The sequence below is a fragment of the Paramacrobiotus metropolitanus genome, unplaced genomic scaffold (genome assembly GCF_019649055.1).
Source record: "Paramacrobiotus metropolitanus isolate TYO unplaced genomic scaffold, Prichtersi_v1.0 Parri_scaffold0000059, whole genome shotgun sequence".
NCBI lineage: Eukaryota > Metazoa > Tardigrada > Eutardigrada > Parachela > Macrobiotidae > Paramacrobiotus > Paramacrobiotus metropolitanus.
Window position 1 is genome coordinate 343,462 of NW_026570279.1, and position 25,162 is coordinate 368,623.

The 25,162-nt window shown below is 41.7% G+C and overlaps 5 protein-coding genes across 6 annotated transcripts; 3 read left to right on the forward strand and 2 right to left on the reverse strand.

Annotated features, from left to right (window-relative positions):
* Window positions 1-1,874: 1,874 nt before the first annotated feature.
* LOC129593076 (deoxynucleoside kinase-like) lies at window positions 1,875-2,904 on the forward strand. Its single transcript, XM_055489264.1, has 6 exons — window positions 1,875-1,892; window positions 1,954-2,007; window positions 2,073-2,236; window positions 2,303-2,468; window positions 2,558-2,635; window positions 2,809-2,904. The coding sequence occupies exons 3-6, from the start codon at window positions 2,079-2,081 to the stop codon at window positions 2,878-2,880; spliced, it is 474 nt and encodes a 157-aa protein (XP_055345239.1). The 5' UTR covers window positions 1,875-1,892; window positions 1,954-2,007; window positions 2,073-2,078; the 3' UTR covers window positions 2,881-2,904.
* Window positions 2,905-3,931: 1,027 nt separating this feature from the next.
* Window positions 3,932-7,532, forward strand: LOC129593095 (uncharacterized). The gene is made up of 7 exons (XM_055489285.1): window positions 3,932-4,160; window positions 4,440-4,544; window positions 4,624-4,735; window positions 4,815-4,914; window positions 5,007-5,162; window positions 5,364-5,530; window positions 7,255-7,532. The coding sequence occupies exons 1-7, from the start codon at window positions 4,095-4,097 to the stop codon at window positions 7,530-7,532; spliced, it is 984 nt and encodes a 327-aa protein (XP_055345260.1). The 5' UTR covers window positions 3,932-4,094.
* A 4,293-nt stretch (window positions 7,533-11,825) lies between these two features.
* Window positions 11,826-13,427, reverse strand: LOC129593116 (uncharacterized). Its single transcript, XM_055489304.1, has 2 exons — window positions 12,946-13,427; window positions 11,826-12,724 (listed from the first exon to the last, which is right to left on the reverse strand). The coding sequence occupies exons 1-2, from the start codon at window positions 13,248-13,250 to the stop codon at window positions 12,049-12,051; spliced, it is 981 nt and encodes a 326-aa protein (XP_055345279.1). The 5' UTR covers window positions 13,251-13,427; the 3' UTR covers window positions 11,826-12,048.
* Window positions 13,428-16,691: 3,264 nt separating this feature from the next.
* LOC129593096 (uncharacterized) lies at window positions 16,692-23,835 on the forward strand. Its single transcript, XM_055489286.1, has 7 exons — window positions 16,692-16,768; window positions 16,831-16,920; window positions 17,534-17,958; window positions 18,200-18,589; window positions 19,132-19,314; window positions 23,534-23,628; window positions 23,733-23,835. Exons 3-7 carry the CDS (start codon window positions 17,578-17,580, stop codon window positions 23,833-23,835), a joined length of 1,152 nt encoding a protein of 383 aa, XP_055345261.1. The 5' UTR covers window positions 16,692-16,768; window positions 16,831-16,920; window positions 17,534-17,577.
* LOC129593062 (uncharacterized) lies at window positions 20,636-22,661 on the reverse strand. 2 transcript variants are annotated; one of them, XM_055489249.1, is made up of 3 exons: window positions 22,279-22,661; window positions 21,760-22,025; window positions 20,636-21,172 (listed from the first exon to the last, which is right to left on the reverse strand). In XM_055489249.1, the coding sequence occupies exons 1-3, from the start codon at window positions 22,587-22,589 to the stop codon at window positions 20,886-20,888; spliced, it is 864 nt and encodes a 287-aa protein (XP_055345224.1). In that variant the 5' UTR covers window positions 22,590-22,661; the 3' UTR covers window positions 20,636-20,885. The 2 variants fall into 2 exon arrangements, with proteins under 2 accessions (XP_055345224.1, XP_055345222.1); XM_055489247.1 differs by having other exon boundaries at window positions 20,636-21,182; window positions 21,656-22,025.
* Window positions 23,836-25,162: the final 1,327 nt, after the last annotated feature.

Consider the following 25,162-nt stretch of genomic DNA (forward strand, 5'->3'; position numbering starts at 1 on the left):
CCGGTCTTCCAAGCCGTTTCCGGCTGTCCAAGATTTAAGAATATTACAGAATGGCTGCGGATGCAAACTACCGAAAAACGCAGACGAACTGCGAGGCAGCTTCAACGATCCTGCTGTTTTATACGACACGTTTAAGCTTTGTCCTCCCCAAACTTTGTTCATCAGGCTTGCTGCGTTTTCCTCTGCCAATGTTAGTGTACCGAGTGTTCCCGCTATTTCGTCAGCTATGACAGAACCAAATCCTTTGGTGTCGGCAAGAAATGTACGATAAGCTAAAACAAAGTTATAGTTTGTGAAAGTGCGTTCGTTAGTGTAGAAGTGTGTGTGTAAACAGTGGCGTGTTTAAACTGTACAAAATTAAAATTAATGGTGTACAAAATTAAAAGAAATATTGTGATGAATAATAATTATTGTATATGGATAATTATTGTATATGTCCATTTATAAACACAAATCTGTTACCTCCAAATGTATGCGGATTATCATAGAACTTCTTGTTCTTTTTTTGTGAAATTGCATCCAGAAAGTCTGTACAGTAGTCCTGCAAAGCTGTGCTTTTTCCTCCCCCCGGATTGCAAACAATAAGCAAGTTAATGGCTGGGCATTGTTTCTTGTAGTTCTCTGTGATTTGCAACAGAACTTTCTCTGCGGAAATTGTTGCTGTTGTAGCCAACAACGAACCATAAACAGCCATCTCTTTTGTTCTGTTGGTCTGAGCATGGTAGATTATGCAGTTCAATAAATCACCAGACACGTAGTCTTCAACCTGGTGGCTAAAATTCTTAATGCAGACTTCCTGCACGAACTTAGCCTCATGTTTCGATACGGCGGACAACTTTCCTTTCAATGAAGAGTTCATTTTCAGTTAACGAGTAGTTGCTGGTGTAGTTAAGAAAACTAATTAACCTTTTCCAGTGCTGTATTAATTATAACCTACTTTTAACAAATGCACGTTGGTGTGCATTGGTACAATAGGTCGCAGCTGCCGCAGCGGCTTTCGCCTTGGATATAGTAATTTGGCTATTAATAAATACAGAATACTTTGTAAAATCCTAACAACAACAACAACAACAAGTACTATTAGTAGTACTAAGTACATCGGTACTATCAGTATTATGTACCACCAGTACTACGTATTACAGTAAGCTGTATGCTAATCGGATACGACTCACTGAAAAAAAAGGTGGCAAGTTGACTCGACAACACTGTATCAGTACCACAAATTTATGATATGTACCACAAAGTGTTATCAGTACTACATAGCATTAGTGTGTTCTTTACATAACTGACTGCATAGCAACAAAACCATGCGTTTCCAGTTATTATCTTACCATTTATATACAGTATTTATATTGTTTGAAGTTGCTTTCTTTACTATACACAGGGTAAGCGTGTAAATGTGTATTGGAAAGGTCAGGCCTGAATTTATGGACTGTTACGAGATACGGCAGTAGTGTCTACGACAGTAGTCGTGGTAGCGGACAGTGGTGGTACAGAGAAATACTTTACTACACGTACTACAAATTATCGTTAATACTGTACTACAGAGAACTACTTTACTACAGATTATTACGGAGTATTTGCGTTTTGTAAACAGCCCTTACTGTGTTTTGACTCTATTATATTATTTTTTATACTTTACGAAATCTAGTTGCCTTGATACAACGATCTAACAAAAAAAAATTTACAATACATAGAAACGAGTACTACATAGGAGAGTTCACAGGTATTATGTTTTACTAGCCTAAAAGTAACTAAAGTAAAGTTATCAACATAAAGAAGCACTTCACCATTCTTCATATAACTCATCCATGCAGATTATTATCGAGGGAAATATTGGATGCGGGAAAACAAATCTCATAAAATATCTGGGAGCAGACTGCCGTATTCAAGTAATTTAATTTGTCTGTAATTTTTTTATCTGTAAATCTAATATTGTTCATTACTTTTAAGGCTTTTGAAGAACCAGTTGAAATTTGGAAAACGAAAGACAACCGAAATTTGCTGGTTAACCTGCAGACAAATAATTAGTAGATAAATATGTAATTCAGTTCGCTCACATATATTTTCAGGATCTAATGTACAAAGATCCACGCAAATACGGCTTTGACTTTCAAAAGCTGGTTATGCAAAGCATGATGGACCGCCAAAAAAATCTTGCCACCGAAACAATTACTGTATTTGAAAGATCAATTTTCAGTGCGCGTTACGTTTTTACTGAAAGTCTGCGCTCGAGGTACAACACATTTGAAAGTATTGTAGTAAGCATACTTATTTTAAACACCTACTTTACGTTTTTAAGCGAACTGCTGGAGAATGTGGAGTACGAAAAGCTTGACGAACTATTTCAAAATTACTCGGCTAAACACCTGCCAGTGACAATGATTATTTATCTCAAAGCTTCGGTTGAAACTTTGCAACAACGAATTCTTTGCCGCGGACGAGAAGAAGAAAGTTGCATCACAAAGGTCACTCAAATTTTAGTAGCTTCATCGAACTGCACAGCAATTTAATTGGAAGTTTATAAAAGGTCATATTATATGAATGTCCATTTTAGGCGTATCTTACAAAGCTTAATGAACTTTACGATACATGGCTCAGTGGAAAGTGCTTTCCGGTTCCCAGTATTATTATGGTAATTCAATAACAATATTAATCGAAATGCTATAGTCCAAATACGAAATCATAGTTAATATCGTCATAGAGAATACGAAAATCATAATTATTATCATAATTATGCAGACCTGCGGTGGTGCGCACTGCACGTCAATAACAAATCGGACTAAAACCTATACTTTGGAATTATAGACTATGAATGCCGAAATTCCACAAGCACAATTATATGCTGATATCAAGGAGCAGATTTTCCGCCTCATTTAATAAGTACGTACATTATCTCTATCCTACATTAACGTAACCGCTAGACTACGCTACACGTACAGTAACTACATTATCATAGCCACTGCAAATACGTAGTTTTTCTTCGTACGATACACAGATCAGCTGCATATTGTACATACAGCAGAAGCTGATTAAGCTGTTGCGCTGTGACAATTCAATGATGTTATAAAATACTTAATAAATTCGAGTACTACACTACATTTGTCTGCTTATCTTTCCGCAAAGACAAATAACCATGTTGTGGTACTCTAAGTTGCAACATGCGATTCATCATCTTAAAGATGGCGAACACGTATTTGCCGAACAAATTCTGACCAGCGGATGCAGAAAGTTTCTTGTTTGTACGCAAGCTGAGATGTATTCATTACTTTTATCACGAAATCCGTCCGAACGATCTTTTATGAAATTCTTTTACCTGGCTATTACTGCAAGTTTTATATGGATATCGAGCTTGTTTACCCGCAGACAATTAAATGCAGATTACTGCTTACTTTACTGAAACAAATCATCGAATACATCGGATTGAAAAGAAGTCGCACAAAGTTATTGTGCTTGACGCTACTACTGATCGCAAAGAAAGCTATCATTTAATTTGGCCTGCCATTTTAGCAGCTGGAAATCAAGAACACAAAAGTTTAGCGAACGAACTTAAAGCTGATCTTTTAAATATCACATACATCGACTGCGTGGATTTATCTGTTTACAGTCGAAATCAAAATTTCCGCATGTTCATGTGCAACAAGAAAGGCGCGACCAATAATTTTGTACTCCATAACCTTACGACAGAATGTGGACAAATCAAATGTAATTATTTGATTTTTATGCAGTCTTTGATTTGTGGCAGTAGATATCAGGGCAATCAAAACACACACGACTTACATTTTGATGCAGTCAGTGCGCTTGGACAAGCGAATTTTTCATCTGATATTTGTAAGGCTTTTATTCAGATATTAATCAAATGGTCAGAAAACTATCGTAATCTACTGCTTGGTTCGATGCAGTTTTCAAAAAAACATGATGTGTTGCTTTGTATTACTCGCGGACAACAGCATTGCCTTATTGCCAAAAAGAGGCATAAACACAACAATGTTTATTTTGTGCACGTGGATGGAAGCACATCCCTGCAATTTCGTTGTACTGACTCTGTTTGCAAATCTGCTTCCTGTGGAAAATTTGCAACATACACAATCACAATGTTGGAACGTCAAGTCATGGAATTGATACATTCTTCGTTTCAAGTATCAACTGCTTTGCCTAACGTAAGCTTTAAACATTGCAATACGTGCATTTTGTACATTTAGTAATGCTTGTAGTACTACTGTATTCATATAAGTACTTATCGCTGCACTCAAATATCTTCCCTTGTAACCTTGACAATTAGTTCTTAAAGGTCACTCAACAAATTATAGAATTCTTGATGATCTACATGAAATTTATGCTAGTGGAAGTGTTTCATGAAGTGTTTCAAGTGTGTTTCAAGTGAAGTGTTATGAAGTGTTTCAAGCACCATATCTTTGGTTGGAAAAATATACTTATAGAATGAAGCTGCCAAAATGAATATTTCTCTCGAGGATATCAATCTACCAGATGAAGAAGACATATCGTGCACGGCTTTGCCTTCTAACCAGACGCCTGTCATACAGGTTTATTCTCGTAATAAATATATTCATTAGAATACTCGTAAGAAAAACACCTTCATACTAAAATTATGTGTATTTGCAGCAAATCATAAACGGGGACGTATTACAAAGCGATCTGGTCATCGTACGCCATAAACGGCACATTAACGGAACATGGCTGTTAACAATACAGGACGCATTTAATTTAACATCGAGTGCGGAAGCAATATTGATAATATTTATTTACTGATTTTCGTATTTTTGATAATATTTACACAGACATGTTTTCTGCAGATGTCCAGATCGACAGAAGTCTAAATACTTTAATCGAAGCAGCAGTTCTTCCCAAAGTCGCAAAACTGATAAACGTCAGCGTGATTCACACTTCACCGGAGTAAGATAACAATAAACTTCTATAACAAATTTACAATCCTTTAATAACTGTTCTGTTCAGAAACTATAATAACGGCCGCTATAATTTTCTAGAAAATTTCTGTTCATTCAAAGTTTCCAACTACTCGATACCGCCGCAGACAGAATTCAAAAAATGGTAGATGAATGGGAACCGATTGGCATTAAACGAGAAAACTTTCGCACGTCGAAAGAAATGTTGATTATCGAACTGAATCTGGAATCAGCCAAGTAATGCTGTCGGTCTGCACCATGACAATACACTTAACCGACTGCTGTTAAAACATAACATTAATTAGTATCACTATTATTATCAATGCAGAAATTACTTTGAAATTATTAATAAAATTAAGAATTATTGTTTTTTGTTTAGAACATAGCACGATCCACAATATAGATTGGAGATAACTGACTAAATATTTTTATTGCTAGCTGTACGATCGATGGGGTCATCTCAAATGTAAAAGGACCCACGAAATGGTTCAAAGACGGAAAGGCTGGAGAGTTCCTCTCCTTCGATATAGCAGACCAAAGTGCTAAAATTCGCGGTGTTATGTTCCAGGACACAATCGCAGACTATTCGCAATTTTTCAAAGAAGGCAATAAGCTACGGATTATCAATCCTCGGATTTTGGAAAAAAATCTCGATTTTGCTACATCGGATTATGAAACTAATTTTGAGCTACATATACGTCGTACAACAATTGTACAAAACTCAGTTAAACGATTAAAGTTTTGCTAGTATGCAACTTGTACATATTTACTTGTGCATATTTATTGACATACGTACGTGCTATGTGTACATAATGCTTCACGTATTCACTATCCACGCATGCGTGTTGTCTGTACAGTATGCAGGCAACAGACAGTACAGTATGTACAGACACATAAGAAAATAAGAAAATAAGCAAATAAGCAAATAAGAAAATAAGAAAACTAGAAAACAAGAAAACAAGAAAATAAGAAAATAACTGTACGTATAAAATATTCACGTATTCACTATTAACGCATGCGTGTTGTGTGCAGTGTGTACAGTATGCACAATACAGATACTTCGTAATCGTACTGTACTATAGCGCAAAAAACACAAAAGAAAATAACTGTACGTATAAAATTTATCTTACAAAAAAGTTAGGCCAGCATCGTTATCGTACAAAATCGTATTCCTACTTTACTGATTATATTTATTATTAACCTTATTCCTCACTCCATCGGATTCGCTAGTACAAAGATATTTCTTTTATTTACGATCTTTCTTTTATTTATTTACTCATCATTCGAAACGTCCAGTTCATGATTACAGTATTCCACAATATGCTTCATAATATTATCGAAACCATCATGATTTGCGTCATACTTCTTTCTCCATAAAAATTCACAAATATACGAATCGGCCATCTTATCCGTAGTTCCATTTGATGGCAAAGAATCTTTCAGCCATCGCCACATGTTCTCTACGCGATTTGTACATGCGCCGGTAGTCGGGTCCACGAAATTCTCAGAATGATTCACTGTTAGGTGATCATACCCCATTTCTTCAATGCGGCAATATGCCCGCCACTTATCACTCATAATTAGTGTGCCTTCCAAAACATGTGCTTGTAGAATTGGCAGTAATGTTTCAGCAGCCCTGTCATTGACAAAAACAATAAAAGCATCTTTTGTTTCTCTGCAAATACCCCCGAACGCCCATTGCTGTTTTCTTTCGTTTGACAAGAGTCTTCCACGATTGTATTTTCTTTTAAAAATTAACGATTCGTCAATCTCGACTGTCATTCCAATGCCACCAATTTTCGCAACCGACAAATCCTTAATTATTTTTGCTTCACATACATTTCGCAGCATGAATGACACCTGGACGACAGTGTGTTCGCTAAAATTAAAATGGAAACACAATTTTCGTTGGTTAAAATTTCATGAGCCCAAAAGTACATCAACTGAACTGCTTTATGAAGTGGAAGATGTGATTCTTCAAAAAAAGTGCCAGTCTTCGCAGAATACTTGCTGTAAGGTGGCTGACTACACCGAAATGTCCATGGGAAGAGTGAACGATCACTTCTACGTGTAATGCGTAGTATTTCTTCACTATGAGCAGGACATACAATTTCCGATCTCAAAAGACCGTGCTCGATGCAAAACTCGAAGGCTTTTTGATCGCAATCATCGATTAAATTCAAAAATTCTTTCAATTTTAACGCCATTTTGCTTTAAAAAGTACCATACGAAAAAAATGCATACGCGAAAGTTCAAAGCCAGTGGCATCATATCAATTTCAATATCAAGACCTAGCAACACCATATAAATACATTTTGCATCGCCGCAGTACCACCGTCCCGCAGCGCCGCAGTCCCGCAGCGCCGCAGTCCCGCAAACCGCAGTCCCGCAACCGCAAGTTCTGCAACGCCGCAGACCGCAGCCCTGCATATACGCAGCCCGGCATTCCCGCAGCGCCGCACACCGCAGTCCAGCATACAAGCAGGCCCGCAGTATGCAGCCCAGCATATACGCAGCTCGGCATTTCCACAGCGCCGCATACCGCAGCCCAGCATACAAGCAGGCCCGCAGTATGGAGCCTCGTATCCCGGCATGCTTGCATTCTAGCATTCTCGGCCCACTTCATTTCAGGCCCACTTGTACATTATTACCGATTACAGATACAAAAACTTACCAGTGCACACGTCACTACCACGACCTGCAAAAGCAATATAGAAATGCTCATTGTTACGATATCCTTACGAAAATTTGGATACTAATAAAATTTGTCCACAGAAGTTCTAGCTAGCAAATTAAACAAACTAATTTAATTACTGAACCCGGACTCTTTATAATACAGCCTACAGAAGCTAACATTCCGCCTAATATGTGATCGAAAAAGTCTGTTACCGTCGTAACAGATCGCATTTCAGAGAAATGATCGCACTGGAGAGGTAACATTGTTTTTTTTAAAAGTTGATCGCAGTCACCGGTTAGTTCTTAGTAGTATGTACTATGTAGCGGGCAATATGCACTGTATTTGCACTGCTCGTGTAAAGAGTACGTACAAAAAATCAAAGAGTGCCTAGCCAACGGTTATTGAAAATTGAAAAAAACAGTGAAGTACTAATTAAGACTCAATAGCGACATTTTACTTTATCGTATAGTATTAACACTGAAGTATTTTATTGATAAGAGATTGTGTTTTTTGGGCCTGTTTATTTTGCCCCTGAATGGCAAATTTCCCGCTGTTCAGTATGGAGGGTGGCTGCGGGACCTAAGTCTGTTAGATTGCTAATCTCCAGAGGCTGTGTGGTGGCAGCTGTCCCGCAGACATCAAGCGACACACCTATGGAGTTCTCGTAAGTCTCCTGTTTTTCCACATTTTGCTTTGTGTGGTGCGCCTGCTGCCTGTTTCCCTCTTTTTGGGTTCTACCATGTCTGCGAGCGGGGAACTACCGTTAAGACGCAAGAAGGATGGGACGCTCGACATGCGTTTCAAGACCTCCAAAGACCATTTGACCACGAAGAGTACGGTAAACATGTCCGCACAGCCGCCAGTATCCCGCCTTAGCAAGATTTTAGCGACCCCACGTGTCCCCATTTCCGCGAGAATCCCCAAAGCAGCACGTCTCCTATGCACACAAGAGTTTCTGAAGCGGGTCCGTCGCTGTGTTCAACAGAATGATACTGAATCCTGGTGCGCTGTGTTGCTCTTCTCTAGAGAGGCCCTGGCCCTGCCTGAAACGAAAGCCCTCCGTAAAGAATCATTGAGTGTAGTAGAGTAGTAAAGAGGAACCTCAAGAGCTTGGCAGAAACAGATGGGAAACACCAACCAGAGGCGATGCGTGGGCATCCTGCACGCAGTGCTTCTTCGAGGAACCGCAGAGAAAACCGCAGCGACGCTGATAACCTCCGCAAGCGCGTTGCACAGATGTTTCAAAACGGGAAGACTAGGGAAATCATTAAGTTCCTCGCGTCCGAAGAATCAATGGCAGAAATGAACGAAGTGACCATTGCTGCACTAAAAGAGAAACACCCATCACGGCCGCCTGGAACAGTTATTCCAGAGCCACCTGTACCCGCTCTTCCTGTCCCTCGTGTAACCCCCACAGAGCTGCTGGATGCCGTTTTTAATATGCCAGCGGGTTCAGCTGGTGGGTTTATGGGAATGAAACCGCAGCACCTTAAAGACATGCTGGAGCGAAGAGATGCGGTAGAAGGAGACTTATGTGTAGCTATGACCAGCCTGTTGGATATTCTGGTTAATGGCAAAGTTCCTGCTGACGTGCGTCTATTTTTGTTTGGAGCAAATTTAGTAGCCCTGAAAAAGCCAGCTGGTGGAATTCGTCCGATCGCAGTTGGTGAAGTTTTGCGTAGATTAGCGTCTAAAATTGTCAGTGCTAGATGCCAGGAAGAAATGGGCAGAAAATTTGGACCAGTTCAGTTAGGATATGGAACAAAAGGAGGCGCTGAGGCTGTCGTACATGCAACACGAAGTTATCTGGAGACGGAACACGCCGAGGCACGCGTCATGGTAAAACTGGATTTCAAAAACGCTTTCAATATGATCAGTAGGACCGCAGTTTTGGAAGCCGTTCGCTCTGACATACCACAATATTACCCCTACTTCCACCAATCATACGCACCAGTTTCCCACCTGGTATGTGGTGAAGATGTGATTGCTTCCGAATGGGGAGTTCAGCAAGGAGATAATGCTGGTCCATTGGGATACTGCCTGGGGACGTTGCCACTGCTAAACGGCCTTCGAAGCGAACTAAGATAACTAAGAGGCTTCCTTGACGACGTAACATTGGCCGGAAAAGGGAAGTCGTTATGGCAGACATTCAGAGGATCGAAGAAGAGGGAAAAGCGATTGGTTTGGTTCTAAACCATGAAAAATGTGAAATATTTTTCTTTGGCGGAACAGAAGAAGAACGTGCAGCTGACAAACATCGTTTCCTGTGGCAGTGGCCGGATTGGGAAGTACGTGAGAATGAGAATTTATCTCTTCTGGGCGCACCGGTTTCCGTATTTGCAGTTCCGTCATTTCTACGCGCTAAGATATCTGAAATCGAAAGGTTGATTGAAAAGCTGAAAGTGCTACCGTGCCAACAAGCACTGTATTTACTGCGGAACTGTCTCAGTGCACCAAAGTTGCTGTACATATTAAGAACAAGTCAAACATATATGTGCCCAGATGTTTTACGTGAGTTTGACAGTTTAATGAAGAAAGCAACGTTTCAGTCGCTAATGCGGATATCAGTGAAACGTAGTGGGCACAAATGACCATGCCAGTAGGACGAGGAGGACTGGGTATACGGCGTACGGAGGAGCTAGCATTGTCAGCGTTCATCGCTTCGGCTTCCTCGGTGCAGACCATCTGCTCAGAAATTCTCCCTGACTGTCAGTTGTCGGGTCTCAGCGAAGCCATCAAACTATGGACTGATACCTACCATTGCGAATTACCAGTGGAAAATTCTCGAAAATTTCAAAGGAACTGGGACTGGCCAGTGGTGGAATTGGCTTATTCACGCTGGAGACTGAAAACCATGGAAAGCGGAAGCGACAAGGAGATGGCACTCTTGCTGGCCGCTTCCGAAAAAGAGTCTGCAGCTTGGTTATATGCGTTACCGGCTGCCAACCTGGGCACTCTACTTTCCGATGAACAAGTAAGAATCGCCATCGGATTGAGGTTTGGCCTACCTGTGGTAGCTCATCATGATTGTCAGGCATGCTCGTTTCCAGTGACCCCGGATGGTCACCACGGCTTGGCCTGTTTGTACAACAAAGGTAGATGGGGTATGCATTCCGAAGTAAACAGCATCCTTCACCGGGGATTTCTCGTAGTCGTGGCCGGTACTCCTAGTGAACTAGAGCCAAAGGGAATGTCAGGAGATAGTGGCATACGGCCGGATGGAGTTACTCTGGTTCCCGTCCGTGACGGGAAACAGCTGGCATGGGATGCCACATGCGCAGACACTTTGGCACAGTCACACCTCAAAGGGACAGCTAAAGTAGCTGGTTCAGCAGCTAGGCAAGCAGAAAATCGGAAGCGACAAAAGTACCGCTCCCTCGGAGAACAGTATCTGCTCCACCCTTTCGCGGTGGAAACGCTGGGAGTGCTCGGAGAAGCCGCAAAAGACATGGTCAGCTTCATTGGACGCCTGATTCAAGGAAAGACTGGAGAAAGCCGATCGACCGCCTTCTTGAACAACGCATTAGTTTAGCGATAATGAAGGCAAATGCTGCCGCTGTGTTAGGCACTTTGCCGGGCAGAAGTACAGTAAATCGGAGGATTTTGGTTGTTTTTGGAATTTGTAACCGTAGTATAATCGTTGTTGTTAAACATGAAGGAAACCAAAAAAAAAAAAATCAAAGAATTCAACACCAAAAACACAAAACCCCTGCAGGTAACCGGTTCTTAAATTCAACCTGTACGAGTGTTGCGCAACATGATTTTTACGCTTATACCTGTAAAGTGTACACTATTCGTGTGCCTTTTTGTGAAGGTTATTATTTGAAAAGGGAGTGCACCCTGAAAGCGGACCTATAGCTTGTATTAAATAATGGTAAAAGGCTAGCAAGGTTGGCACGTATAATGGCACGTTGGCATGTGCTAATGACTCATACATTACGATAGGGCATACAGACTCGTTTCATATTTTTATTTTCATACGCGCAAATTATTGCCATTTGTGGAGAATAACTTTTCACACATTTTTTCCCGGTAGTTATTGCTTGCTATTGTCTTGTTGTTTATTCGGCTAACGAGGTTTTTACGAGCTTATCTCGACAAGCAAAAATCTATGCTCGAAATTGCTACTGCAATACTGTCGGGGAAGTACCGAAGAAATTTATTTTCTGAATTCTCCATTTTCCCTATTTACCGGGAGAAACAACAACATCAAAAACGGCTAAACAGGGTGTTTTCTGAAGAAAATAAACGCTCGATTGGGACTGCATCCAACTGGTTTGATCCAAATTTGTAGCGACAAAACTACACAATGTAAGCTAGACTTATTCGCTCAACAAGTGTCTGCGCTAACAAAAAGGAAACGATGGAAAATCTAAAATAATTTAATGCATCCACTGTCTGGTAGACATTACGCGATCCATACATAAGCGAATCAACTCCCAGCAATTAAATTTTGTCGCTATGTTCACCGATAAATTTTCCAGCCTTTTGCTTGAGAGCCTTCAAACCTCTCTCCTTCGCAAATGTAAGATAGCGCAACGCATTGTCTACACTTAATGCACTGATCATGACGTTTTCGCAGTGCAGCCGCAGATCATCCATACCATATTTATCAGCTGCGTCAAACAGATCGGGGAGATTCTCGGCCGGAAGTTCCAGTGGGCCACACGCATAGGCAGACGTGATCAGAGCCTGCAAGACAGCTCCGTCCACATCCTTGACGCTGCATTCTCCCGACATTTTCTCCTTTATCTGATCTTCGAACATGGCGGCAAACACCGGCGACTGAGCAGCCAGCATAACACGATGCACGGCGAAAGATTTCCCATCACGCGAAACCAGTTGGCAATCCGCTAGCTGGCCACTTCGTAAGAGGTCGCCCAACTTGTGCAGAAGCCGATTTCGGCAAGCATCGAACGATTGTTTCTCCGAATCTTTCGCGTAAAACTCCAGCTTCACATGAATCACGGTTCCGGGACGGATAACATAGTGGGTGCTTTCGTAGTAATCGTGATCGTGAGCGGCGTCTACCGGAATCGATGACGGGCCGATTGATATTTCTGACTCACCATGCCATCCGGTCGAGCCGATGACCACGTTGTATGTAGTTCCATGGCGACCACTGTCAATTAAAAATTTAAAATGCGACAAAATAAATCACACGATCACAGATTCTGTACAAGGCACTTTGCTGTACAAGGCAGTTACTGTGCCGCTGGATGAACTTGAACCACAGAGTCCGGTGTACGGAAAATTCTTACTGCACAATATGAGCCAAAAGCAGACTCATAACGCGGTTAATAAGTTCAAAATAAATAGTAAAATTGCGTGAGTTACACGAACCTTGTGCCACTAACGGTACATTCAACGAGCAGGTTTTCCCGGCAGGATAATACGCCCTTCTCGCATGTTGGTGTAACGCTGAAAGTGGAGGTTGCGAGAGACTGGTTCATCACCAGTGACACTTTCCAAGGTGTCGGTGGAATGCTGAAATATTTGTGGGCATTGACCGTTTCTGGCTTGATGATCGCTGTATATGTCGTCACCAGTGCCTGGTACGATTTGTCGAAGTGCTCCACCGGAATTTCGAAATACCAGACGGTGGGATGCAGACAGGATGGCGCTGCCTTTGGAGTTTCGTCAGCCATCCTGAGAAAACTGCTGCAACAAACGTTAGACGGTTAGAGACAGCAACTGGCTCCAAGAAGAAAGTCAATCAGCCGATGGACAATAAACGATAGAATGATGGTGGAAATAATCAGAGAAATTGCTTTATGGTGATCATACAATAAACAAAATATAAGTAAACACTAAACATCCAAAAAGCATCAGCTTAAGTAAGCACGATGCAGTACGTACAACGCGCTGTGAGAACGCGTAAATGTCTTCTATGATTTTGCCGCCTAGTTCCGCTGCTTAATTAACAGTATGGGTGAGTGACGAGGACTTGTAACTTTGTCGGAATTCTTGCCGATGAGTGAAATGACGTGGGTTATGACAGATCGACGGCCAGAGTAATCGCAAAATACCATCGCGCATTAGTAAGCAAAAGCGCGAGTCACAAATTCACCGGTCGTCGTTTAAGACGGCGGCGATTCTAACTACTTCATACTTGTAAGTTTCATGAGATGCTTATAGCAGTCAGTACAATACACCGCATTCAACTATCGGATGTCGGTTGCTCAACATTGTACACAATAAAATGCCGCATATATGTAGCTTGCTAACTGAACAAGTCTGACCAGGGCACATGGGGGTCCTCCAAATTCAGAAAAATTTCATATTTTGTAAAATGGTAGTATACTATCGTAGTATGCTTAAAAAAATATTTTCATCTGCCATGGTCAAGGGGGCGTGGCAAGACAGTATTTAAAAGTTCGCGTATTATCACATACTATGCAATGCAGTGAGCGGAGTTATTCGTATTTAGTTTTATATTGAATTTTTACTGTAGCACCGTGAACTTTTGCAGCGGTCCAGTTGTCTTGTAAACGATGCCCACGTGCGGCAGCTAGTGTCATTGCTGCCAGTACACATTTTCGAAAATTTTTTATCAGTTAGTATTGTATGTACGAGTAAACCGTGCAAAAAACTTCTTTTACTAATTAGCAGATATGTACTCGTACTGCATTTCATAACAGATTTTCGAAAATGTGTATTTAGGCAGCAGTGACACGAGTCGCCGCACGTGGTCTTCGTTTACATCACCCCTCAACAGTTTCAAAAGTTCACGGTGCTACAGTAAAAATTTAATATAAAACTAATTACGAATAACTCCACTCACTGCATTGCATAGTATGTGATAATATGCAAACTTTTAAATGCTGTCTGGCCACGCCCTCTTGACCATGGCAGATGAAAATATTTTTTTAACCATACTACGATAGTATACTACCATTTTACAAAATATGAAATTTTTCTGAATTTGGAGGACCCTATGTGCCCTGGTGAGACAGTAAATTTTAAACAACGCGAATAAGAACGCAAAACGCGATTCACAAGAACATCCGCGCACTCGCTAATTGCTGACTGAGCAGCGCAACACGGAACCAAGCGATGTTTTTTTCAGATCATTTCAGGGTTGAAATTGTGGTTCCGTGTGTGTTTGCACAAATGAACGTTAACAAATACGGTGGGGCGTTTCTTCTTGTTTTATTCTTAGACAAATATGCACCATAAGCAGATGCATTGCATTGTTTTAATTAACAGAGCGCTAGATCGTTTTGTTGAATATCGGCAAACAAACGTTGTAAGCTGACGGTTAGGAACGTCGGTATGCAAAACTCACAATCTTGACCTTTCTCGCAAATAGCGGAAGATTCGGTTAAACGATCCTGGTCTGAGTCTGGTCAGCCAGTCCTGTTAAGGATTAGCGGCACCAAAACAGTAAAAGTGAATCGACATTTACATACAACAGTGTTAAAGGAACAAATTCAGTGGACGATAATGACGAAAGTAACTTGCGAATCGTAGTCCACAAAACTGTATCATCTGGTTCCATTTTACCTCGTCTCTATATTTTGTTATGTACACGTTGCCGTGGAGCGGCGCCCGGAAGACAGTAGAATGCCGTAGCGAAAGCTGCAAGTAGGGAGATATCCGAACACGTCCGCGTCAGATCAGCATACACTTGGTAACATTAGAATCCTTAGAATTTCAGCTATTTTCTTCGACAATCAAAACACCCCCAGATAAAGAACTCGACGGGCCCGCCGGATGATTGCCGAAAGTGGTATTTAACGCGACACGCGAACTTGTATACGAGTACGGAAGACGCTTGCATCAAAAACCTGAAAGTTTATGGACTTCTAAAGCCGAACGTGACCTCCAGTCACATACCATTGGACTTTACATGGATTTGGGAGGGGTTCCATGCGCTGTCGCAAAAAGTGATCATAAAGTTGATACGAACGGACCCGAATTTTCATTATTTCTTGCAAATGTAGAATAAGTATCACTGTATCAATATCACTGTATCAGTATCAAAATTTATAATCCTCTTAAAATTTGCAGAATGTTTGGAGTTCTCGGTTCTTTTTCGAAAGGAATTACGTGTTCCTGACATTAAAATCGCTACATAAAAAATCCATCTAAAACGAATTTTTTGATATGCTGTACGTGTTTATAGTGTGCCACTGTCGCATTCCGGCCGTAACGATGCCGGTAATATGTAGATTCTGTCTGCCTTCAGCCGAATCGTGCCCAGAAGGGTGACATAGTGCCCGTTTTGCTACTTTTACGGTTTATGGACAGTACTGTTACGAACGGCATTCGCGAAATTTAAACATTAATCAAATCTAAGAAGTAATATCGCCTGTGGCAGATACGTGTTAGTACAAGCCCATCCGAAAACAAGAGCACTACTATGCGTGAGAAATCACTGCATGCCGCGTATCTGGCTTAAGCCGATCTCAACGGTGAATTCTCACGAATAGTTGTGCTCTTGTTTCCGTATGGGCTTGTACTTCCTTCCTGCCATAAGAACCGTTACATTTTGCGAAAGCATTCTGGTGACTATTGCTGGTTACAACGCAACGACGGATGTTAGCAACCGAACCTGCTCAGTCTTTTTCCAGCCCTGAAGAAACATTATCAGTTTTTAAGAAGTCTCAAACAATTTTCCTATCCATGTGTTACGGAGAAAAACGAAAACAATGCTCCTCATGCTAGTTATTGGATTCGGGTTCGGTGTTGGTAGCATAGCAACAACCGACAACCAGCAATCGTCAAAGTCTATTTGCACATCTGAGCCATGCCAAAACGTTGGTACGTATAAAACCCGCAAATAATTCAGGAGATGCAGTAAATATGCGGAGATCAATTGTTAGCGGTGATTTCCTGAGCCGATCATACGAGAATAAATTTCTGATAAAACTGCTTTTTGAATTTTTTTTGGTTGCCAATGACTAAGTCGACAGGTATTCAGTGATTTATTTTGCGATTCTTTCAGCCCGCGATATAATCTCCACTATGGATGCGACCGTCGATCCCTGCGTGGATTTCTACGCTTACGCGTGCACTGTATGCTGACTGGGCACTGACTGATACGCAATACCTTTAGTATCGCGCTTTTGTTTCCAGTGCAGTATTTTATGGTCTGGTGGCGATCGGTTAACTCTGTTACTGACATAACGGATTTAAAACAAAAATACCGAACATTGTTACAGTTCGTGTGGCATACAAGAAAAGCCTTTATTGTGTTGGTGCTGACTTCATTTTATTTTTCAGAACTCTTTGAAAGTAGAAACTACAGCAATCCCACTGAAAAGAAAGCAATAGATATCTACAACCAGTGCACCAACCGAACGCACGATATTGGTAAGCAAAGCACGCGTCAACTTGGCTAATCATTTATCCATTAAAAACTCCATACTTCCATGTTGTTCTTATTAGAAACGCTTCCGCTGTATAGCATTGAATAAGAAGCACAGCCGTCCACTCCAGAGCGCGGCTACTTACTGTATTCTTCCGTTACATTGAGCCAGAAATTCAGTACTTCGAAGTATCTTATACGGTTGGGGCACGCTATACAACTCGTGCTCAATTTAAACAGAAAATATAGCAAACAACGACAGCTGGACTCTGGAGGCAGGCGGGATTCGGCATATAATTCCCAAAAATTTCTCTCAATTATCGCCATACTATACTGTTTTGACGGAACCTTTGTGTACTTTATTATGCTATGGACTTCCTCAGCAACGTCCCATGTCAGAAATAATTTTTACGTATTACGGCCGGTAGATCCCACTGGACCGCCTGGTCCACATAAAACTTTCTTATTACAAGCCGCACACTACAATGCGTGGCATTTCAAGCAAGGGCGTTTTTTTTTGCGACGTCGTAAATACTAGAAGTATAGTAAACACGCTTCTGATGCCAGAAAAAACATCGCAGCACAAAAAGATAAAATTGATGATCAACAATTTAATAGCCCCAGGATTCCCTTACCAAACCTTGTTGCGCACCGTGGACGACATGCTGGGCGGAGGGTCACTCCTCGATGCCCATGCCAATGTGACCGCCTTTCTTCTGGAAGACACTCTCATTCGGCTGCAGCAGAACAACATTCAGACTTTCGGCCTTCTGTACGTTGCCGACGATGTCGTGTCCGGCGACGAGCAGATCCTGTACCTAATGGCGCCCGAACGTTTTGTGCAGCGGGCCGCACGGTGGGAGCCAAGTGCATTGGAAAACGCTCATGTCAACAACACCATTAATAACACATTTGTTAAACTATATCGAGCTTGGGTTCCATTCGTGCAGAGTTTGATTGATGCCACTAATACGAGCGTCCAATGGTCCACTGTTGAAAGCCGGCTGGAGGGAGCCATCATGTTAGAAGCCGTGCTGAATGCGGTGCGCCTACAGGCCAGCCTTGATTCAGCGGGTTTACTTCTTCATAATAATTATTATGTTTTCAACTATTACGATTATTATTATGATCATTATTTTGTTTCAAGAAAATATTATACTTCACCTTAGATTTGATTTTTTTTAAAAATTAAATCATCTTTGTAAAGGATTTTTGTCGATTGATCAAAAGCTGTTTCACTTGTTCCTGATATAGTTCTTTGGCATTTTAATGAATTTTATTTAGGGTGCAACAGGAGACCTAGACGGTTCGAAGCGCATAACGTTCAGTGACCTTTCAACAGCGCCATACCGTTCACAGTTTCTAGCCAACTTTCTGTCGCTTTTCAACGCCATGCTCAGAGCTTCCAAGGTGAATTTCCAAGCCACAACGGCAACAACGTTAGGCGACACCAGAACAGCGTACCTTCTTCATCTGGACAAAACGATGGCGCAGCTGGAAGCGCAAGGCAACGCTGGACGGGCGACAATGGCCGATTGGTTATGGTGGAGTGCCGTCCATCATTATCTCAATCAACGGACGGACCAGTGCGTCAAGCTCGTGAAAGAGGCCATGCCGTTGACCGTCTCGGGGATGTTCCTCAAGGCGTACATTCCAGACAGCGCACTACAAAGGGTCAGCAATAGCATAGGGCTTTTTAATTACTGAAAAACGATCGCTAATAAATGGGTGGTACGAATGCACAAGCTTGTCTGGTAATTTCTGACGATTCAATACAGCGAAAAATTCAAAATAACGATGCATGCCAGATATTTTGATGAGCATAATCGTAACTGCCTGGCGGAATGTGCTAGAAAACGGTCGGTGCAGTAAGGAGCAATCCAACTGCGAGCGCATCAGACAATGCGTTAAACGCAGTGACGTAGCACTGGTTTTAATCGCTAACTGTACCTTTACGTAGGAAATTACCCGACAAGCTGGCATCTGCACGTCTACTGATTGTTCTAACAACAAAATGCGAAGTCCATTAGAAAATTTGTTAGGTTCCGAGATTTCGTCAATTAGTCACCCGGGGCCGTTCTTTTTCGTAAGCGTAATTGTGGGAGTCCTGCTATAATGATGGCAGTACTGCGGAAGCGTTTTCGGGATGGGATTATAAACCGGGAAGTTCCGCTAATTTACGAAACACGGTCTTCATGGTTATTTCTGCTAAATAGGCGAAAGCGTTGACATCGGAAACTGCCAAAGGGGTTCGCGATGCGGTCCTTTTAAAAGCGGAATGGATGGACCGCGCAACGCAGGACGCAGCGGTGGACAAGCTGAACCATACACTGCGGATGGTCGGTTATCCCGAAGATTTCTTGCGCAACTGGACAATTCTCGACAAACTTTATGAAAAGGTCAGTAACCATACCAGTTATTTTGTGTTTTTCAAATTTTCTAAAAACGCTTCTATCCCATGACTAACTCAAATATGCAGCATTCAACACTGCTGCTAAGTCATTCGTGTTAAAGAAATAGAGAAGGTGTTTTCAGTGCGGAAGTCACCGAAAATAAATTTCGCTGATTTGGCTCGAATCATGACGTGATGAGCCGATATACTGCTTGCAGATTAAGATAAAAACGGCATTTTCCGTTATTTATTATCTGCTTTCGCGTAATCCGGCTCGCTATGGCTGTTAGTCTGTTTCTATTGACTATTATTATTACTCGTACTGCAGCTGTAGTGGCTAAACTTCATTAACGGAGACTTTAACAGGTATTGGAAAACTTTTTTGTTAACTTCGAAAATTTTTATACTTCTTTTCTGATTGGATTTCTGAGATAAAAATAATCAAACCTACTAGCAGAGTAGGAATCGAACCCAGGACATAAGAGCATAACAATTTCAAAATTTTTGAAATTCATTTTAAAAAAAAATTTGGGATTTCTTCGGGATCTTTGAGATGGCTGATCCGCTGTCACAGAAGATGGTCGTACAGCTGATACGATGGGGCTTTAAGCTAAACCGGAATTTCAATATTTCTTGCAAATGTTGAAATAAGTATCAGATCATCTTAGGTACAGTTGGAAGTTTCTGACTCTGTGTTTCGAAACGAACCGCAGGTTCTGGGCATTCAACCGCTAATGAAAACTTCCTGCAAAACGAAACTTGATGCACTGTAGAGGGGATATGCCTCTGTACTGTTATTAGGGCAACTGTCGCATTCCTACCCTAACGGTCCCGGTAAAACAGAAATTCTGTCTGCCATCAGCAACATTTTGTCTTATCGTGACCGGAAGGTACGTAGACATGGTGTCGGATTTTTTACTTTTACAGCTGGTTATCATTATTGCAAAAAACAAACATGAAATGAAGTTATCAATCAAGCCAAGGAAATCATCGCCTCTGGCAACTTCCACCAGTCCAAACTCCAAAGTGTCTTGTTAGTTAATCACAAATTTCTTTATCTTTCGAAATTTGTCACGCATTATTTCGAATCTGAGAAAAAGTCAAGCAGCTATTTGTTGTTAAAATTATCATTTGCAAATTAAAAAAGTAGTTGATCTTTTTGCGATATTGCGCGTCAAATTTTGTCGTAGAATCAATATGGTATGAAATACGAACGTTAACTGAACGGCTGAACTGTTATTTTTATCTTTTATTGTATCCGCAGTTGGTCAGAATCGCAACTAAGTTTATGAAACAGGGAGTGTACATAACATAAACAAAGAGGAAAAAGAAACAGGATTTCTAAAAAGATCACGAGAGCGAAGAACACGAGGATAGAAACAAAAATATCGCGTTCGCACATTTCATGTAGTAAGTCAGTTAAGCAGTCCTACAACAAACACATAAGAAATTAAGTTTTAAGCAGTAGTGTCCGGTTATTGCAGTGATGATGGTTAATGCCGTTAAGAATCGATATGAAGATGTCAAGTACAAACACACGATGGTTCAATACGTAATTCATATAAATGCCACTAGCGCTCAAATTTCACTGCTATGGTCATAAAGGAACTTTATGGCTTGCGTCTTCAACTTCTTTAAACCGCGTTCCTTCGCAAACAGGAGGTAGCGCAATGCAATGTCCACGTTGATCGCGCCCGTCATCACACTTTCGCAGTGGCTCCGCAGATCATCCATATCATACTTTTCCGCAGCGTCATACAAGTCCGGCAAAAGGTCCGCCGGCAACTCCAGCGGAGCACACGTGTAGGCAAATTTGACGAGCGCCTCCAAGACAACCCCATTGATATCGTTGATTGTGCAGTTCCCTGATGATTTCTCAGTCATGTTATTAACTGTATTGCGGTGACTCTCAAATCGCTACATCGCAGCCTCGCAGAACGGTCCAAAAGCCATAAAAATGGCAAGCGGTCTGAATCAGACCCATTCCTCCCTGCAAACCGTCTTCTGCGACGATCCTGCAGCACGGTCCAAATCGCCTTTTTCAACCGGTAGGTATTCGTGTCCTGCAGCTCCCTGCTCCCTTTCAAAAAAGACACAGGGAAGGGCAGGTGTCCTGCAGCTCCCTTCTCCCTTTCAAAAAAGTCACAGAGAAGGGCAGGCCAGCTACCCTTCGCTCTACACGCGCTTTTAGCGGTTATTGTACATCAAATCTGTTGGTGCTGATGTGCTAAACGCCTGCTATGTACTTTGTATATTCGCAAGCTTCTTTCAAAACGCAGCCTTTTCGGATCAGCCGGCAGAGAGCTGAGATGTAGCGGTATGCTGAGATGTAGCGTTCCGAGAGTCACCGCAATACAGTTATTCTCGAACATGGCAGCAAAGACTGGTGACTGCGCAGCCAGAACAGCACGATGCACGGCGAACTGCTTGCCATCACGCGAGACCACCGTACAGTCAGTCACGCGCCCACTGTCCAGTAAAGTGCCGAATTTCTGGGCCAGATGATTCCGGCAGGAACCCAACGAACCTCCGCTGGTGTCCGTGGCGTAGAACGCCAACCTCATGTAAACCACGCTTCCCGGGCGAATTATTTGCCAATACTCATCATTTGCTTTGCGCTGCTCCGAAGGAATCGACAAGTTACGCTTCGTCGTATCCGACTGAGGAGCCCAGCCTTCTGGACCGATTACCACGTCGTATGTATCTCCGAAGTGTAATCTGCAAATTAAAAAAATAAGCCGGATGAAGCAGGTTAAAGTGACTGCGCCTAAACGTGCAATAATAACGGAGAAAAAATTTATACGCGGAAAAAATTGTCTCCGTGGCTTGTTGCAAAATAAAAATTAATTTTAGTGAGGAATGCAGTATGAAGCATCGCACCAGGGCTGAGCTAGCGAAAGCTGCTCCTGCTGTTGCTTCGGGTGTACTGTATTACGTATTGAGCACCACACTGTAATAATGATGAACGAACCCTGATCCGCTGACGGCACATTCCACGCGCAGAGATTCTTTGCTGGCAAGTAAATGCTTCGCGCAAGTTGGTCCAATTTGGTAGGTCGCGTTGCTACTGCCATAGCTCGTCACTATCGAGAGCTTCCAAAATGATGCCGGAACACCAAAATATTTTTGGACATGATGCGTGTCAAGTCTGATCGTGGCAGTATACGTCGTCGAATATGAGTGTTCTTGGTAAGTCTTCTCGAACTGCTCGATGGAGATCTCGAAGAGCCACGCCGTAGGATGGAGGCAAGCTGGAGTTATAAGTAATGCTTCGTCAGTCATTTCATAAAGCAGAATCAAGGCTAAACGTTTCAAAATTCCAAATAACAGTTATCAATTATAATACTCTTTTAATTTAAACTGGCAGAAGTTACAGTGGATAATCCGTAAAAATATGAAGAACGCAAGAGCGTATATACCTATTTTACCGTATACTATAAAATTCCAAACGAACGGTGGATTTGAAGCGAAGTGCGCATCGTGTTCGTCGTATTACTGTGGTTGCATCATTGTGTCCACTGTCCTGTACTACTTAAATTTTTGCGTGCGTGGCCACTGGGTTGGCTTACATTCACACGGCAGTGACGGCACGCAAAGAAGGATCCGTTACACTTACATCCGTATATTAAAAATCGAATCCTGAATCAGCCAAAAAATTACTAGGAACATAAAAAATGAAACGTTGGCATGCCTTGACAGACCGCTGCGCGAAGTAGGTACTATTAACTATTAAGTACAAGGTACTATGTAGTAAACCGTTACGTATTGATAATAATATATATATTTTCATCCATACGAGTACAGTAATTGATACATACTGTACGTGATAAATCTGACAGTTGCTGTCGCAACGCAGTGTTTGTTTGAAATTCACACACGCGTCCAGTTTTGAGTGATCGACACGCACGTACAATACATACATGATAACATCTTAGTACGGCTTGAGACTGCCGCTGTTGCGTGCATACAACGTACTGAACTTCTGAATCTCGTTAATCTTTATCAACATCAATACAAAAGAATGTCCAAAATCAAATTATACTTAGGAAGCCTTGCCTTTGTGCCGAAAAAGTACATGCCAGAGGCGGTCATAAATAAAATGACAACGACATAATAAATTTCTTCTGATTAACAACGCAATTAATTCAACTTTCAAATGCCCTTAATGTACCTAAAAATTGATCTCTACCGGCAAAATTTAGACTGTTCTCCGGTTTCTTCCTTAGGTCTCCAACACTGTGCTGCAGGGAATTTGCAATTTTCTGCTGCGTCATGGGTTTTCCGTTGTGAAACTTCGTCAGCTCTTCCTGTGTGGGACCAGGTGATTTTTGCTGAGAAGGCTTTCCAGAATCCTATAATAATAAAAGGTCAAATGTTGACACAGAAGAAAAGCTGGCACCTAATAAAGGTCTTATTGTTTTTTAGTATCGGTCAGAGAGATTGGTGGAAAAACCTACTACAGATGCCCTTACCGGATGTTTCACCTTTATGGAGGCGGCATGGGAAGGGAAGAGCTGGGAAAACATAGGTAATCAAAAATATGCCCAGCACCGGCATATGTGCAGTCATGCTTACGAGAATGCGTTGACAACTATAAACTCAGAGACACCTACCAAAGCAGTTGTTATTATCGCCACGACAATAAAACGATTGATCCTATGAATCCCATTCATTTTCGCAAATCTTCGGTAATTAGCAGTGTTGAGCCTTCAGTTATTGCAGTAAACAAAACCGGCAGCTGTAATTGTCGATGCATAGTATTTCACGGTTTCGGCATGATCTGATCACCCGGACACACGGTGTTACCAAAAGCCAGATTGGACAGAATTGTCTTTTTACCCCACAACAAGTAATTTTCGCAACACACTATTCATCCCTGCATGGTTGCGGATACTGAAGGAATATGATTTTCAGTGCAGATCGCGACTCATGATGCTGACATTTTAAATGACAGCTGTGCGTAGTCTGTATGTCTGCCGTCTGGCGAACAACTGAAGGGCTTCTGGTGCTATTACATAATGAAAACGGACATGCCACGATGCACATAATTCAGTATAACAAGAACTCAGCAACCAATGTTGGGCTGTGGCCCATTTGTAAAAATATTGCTCCGTTACTGTCCCGTTAGCCGGCCTTCCCGCCCCATTAACCGTCACGTTTACCGAAACGCCGCCGTTTTCCGGCCCCACCGTAATGCGGGAAAATTCTACAAAAATTTTCCGCTATTACGGATAGTCAGCAAACGGTTAACTTATGCTGTTTGATATTTTAAAACCTTGGCCAACACTGATCGTGACAAATGGAAACACTCCTGCATTTCACGGTAGCTGTCCAATGGACAACTTGCCGAACTAAACGTGAGCAGGTGTTTCTACGAACCGACTAACGGTAAGCCCTTACTTGAGAGGTTTTGCAGTTTTTGCCTTTCGCGTCGGCATGTCCACACTGAGGAAAGAAAGCACAAAGTTCAATACAATCAAGTTGAATCCACACTGAGGAAAGAAAGCACAAAGTTCAATACAATCAAGTTGAACCAACCCAAATTACTGCGCTTAATTTGTTGTAAAGGCTACGCCCAGGCACGAAATGACGTAAAGCTTTTACAAATCTGATGAAATTTCATATTCTTACCAATACCAGCAAACTGTAGGCAAGAAAAACTGAAAACATGTAATACAGCTCCATGTTTGGAATTATTAACCGCAAAACCGGTAAAGAACGCCGCGCTATGTATGTACTCTGTACGCCGGTTATATATGCTGTACAAGAAACAGCCTCGGCTTCGCATCCGCGTTTCTTGTGGTCCATGGCCATTTTATTTGAATTTGAATGAATATTTATTAGATTAACATCAG

Coding starts and splice junctions, on each gene's coding strand:
- LOC129593076 (XM_055489264.1), top strand. CDS start 2,079: ATGTACAAAGATCCACGCAAATACGGCTTTGACTTTCAAAAGCTGGTT. Junction 2,237..2,302: donor ACTGAAAGTCTGCGCTCGAG/GTACAACACATT, acceptor TACGTTTTTAAG/CGAACTGCTGGAGAATGTGG. Junction 2,636..2,808: donor CGGTTCCCAGTATTATTATG/GTAATTCAATAA, acceptor TTGGAATTATAG/ACTATGAATGCCGAAATTCC.
- LOC129593095 (XM_055489285.1), top strand. CDS start 4,095: ATGTTGGAACGTCAAGTCATGGAATTGATACATTCTTCGTTTCAAGTA. Junction 4,161..4,439: donor TATCAACTGCTTTGCCTAAC/GTAAGCTTTAAA, acceptor ATATACTTATAG/AATGAAGCTGCCAAAATGAA. Junction 4,545..4,623: donor ACCAGACGCCTGTCATACAG/GTTTATTCTCGT, acceptor GTGTATTTGCAG/CAAATCATAAACGGGGACGT.
- LOC129593116 (XM_055489304.1), bottom strand. CDS start 13,250: ATGGCTGACGAAACTCCAAAGGCAGCGCCATCCTGTCTGCATCCCACC. Junction 12,725..12,945: donor TGTACCGTTAGTGGCACAAG/GTTCGTGTAACT, acceptor TTTAATTGACAG/TGGTCGCCATGGAACTACAT.
- LOC129593096 (XM_055489286.1), top strand. CDS start 17,578: ATGCTGGGCGGAGGGTCACTCCTCGATGCCCATGCCAATGTGACCGCC. Junction 19,315..23,533: donor TCGACAAACTTTATGAAAAG/GTCAGTAACCAT, acceptor TTTCTTCCTTAG/GTCTCCAACACTGTGCTGCA. Junction 23,629..23,732: donor CTCTTCCTGTGTGGGACCAG/GTGATTTTTGCT, acceptor ATTGTTTTTTAG/TATCGGTCAGAGAGATTGGT.
- LOC129593062 (XM_055489247.1), bottom strand. CDS start 22,589: ATGACTGACGAAGCATTACTTATAACTCCAGCTTGCCTCCATCCTACG. Junction 22,026..22,278: donor TGTGCCGTCAGCGGATCAGG/GTTCGTTCATCA, acceptor TTTAATTTGCAG/ATTACACTTCGGAGATACAT. Junction 21,183..21,655: donor TCGAGAATAACTGTATTGCG/GTGACTCTCGGA, acceptor AACATGACTGAG/AAATCATCAGGGAACTGCAC.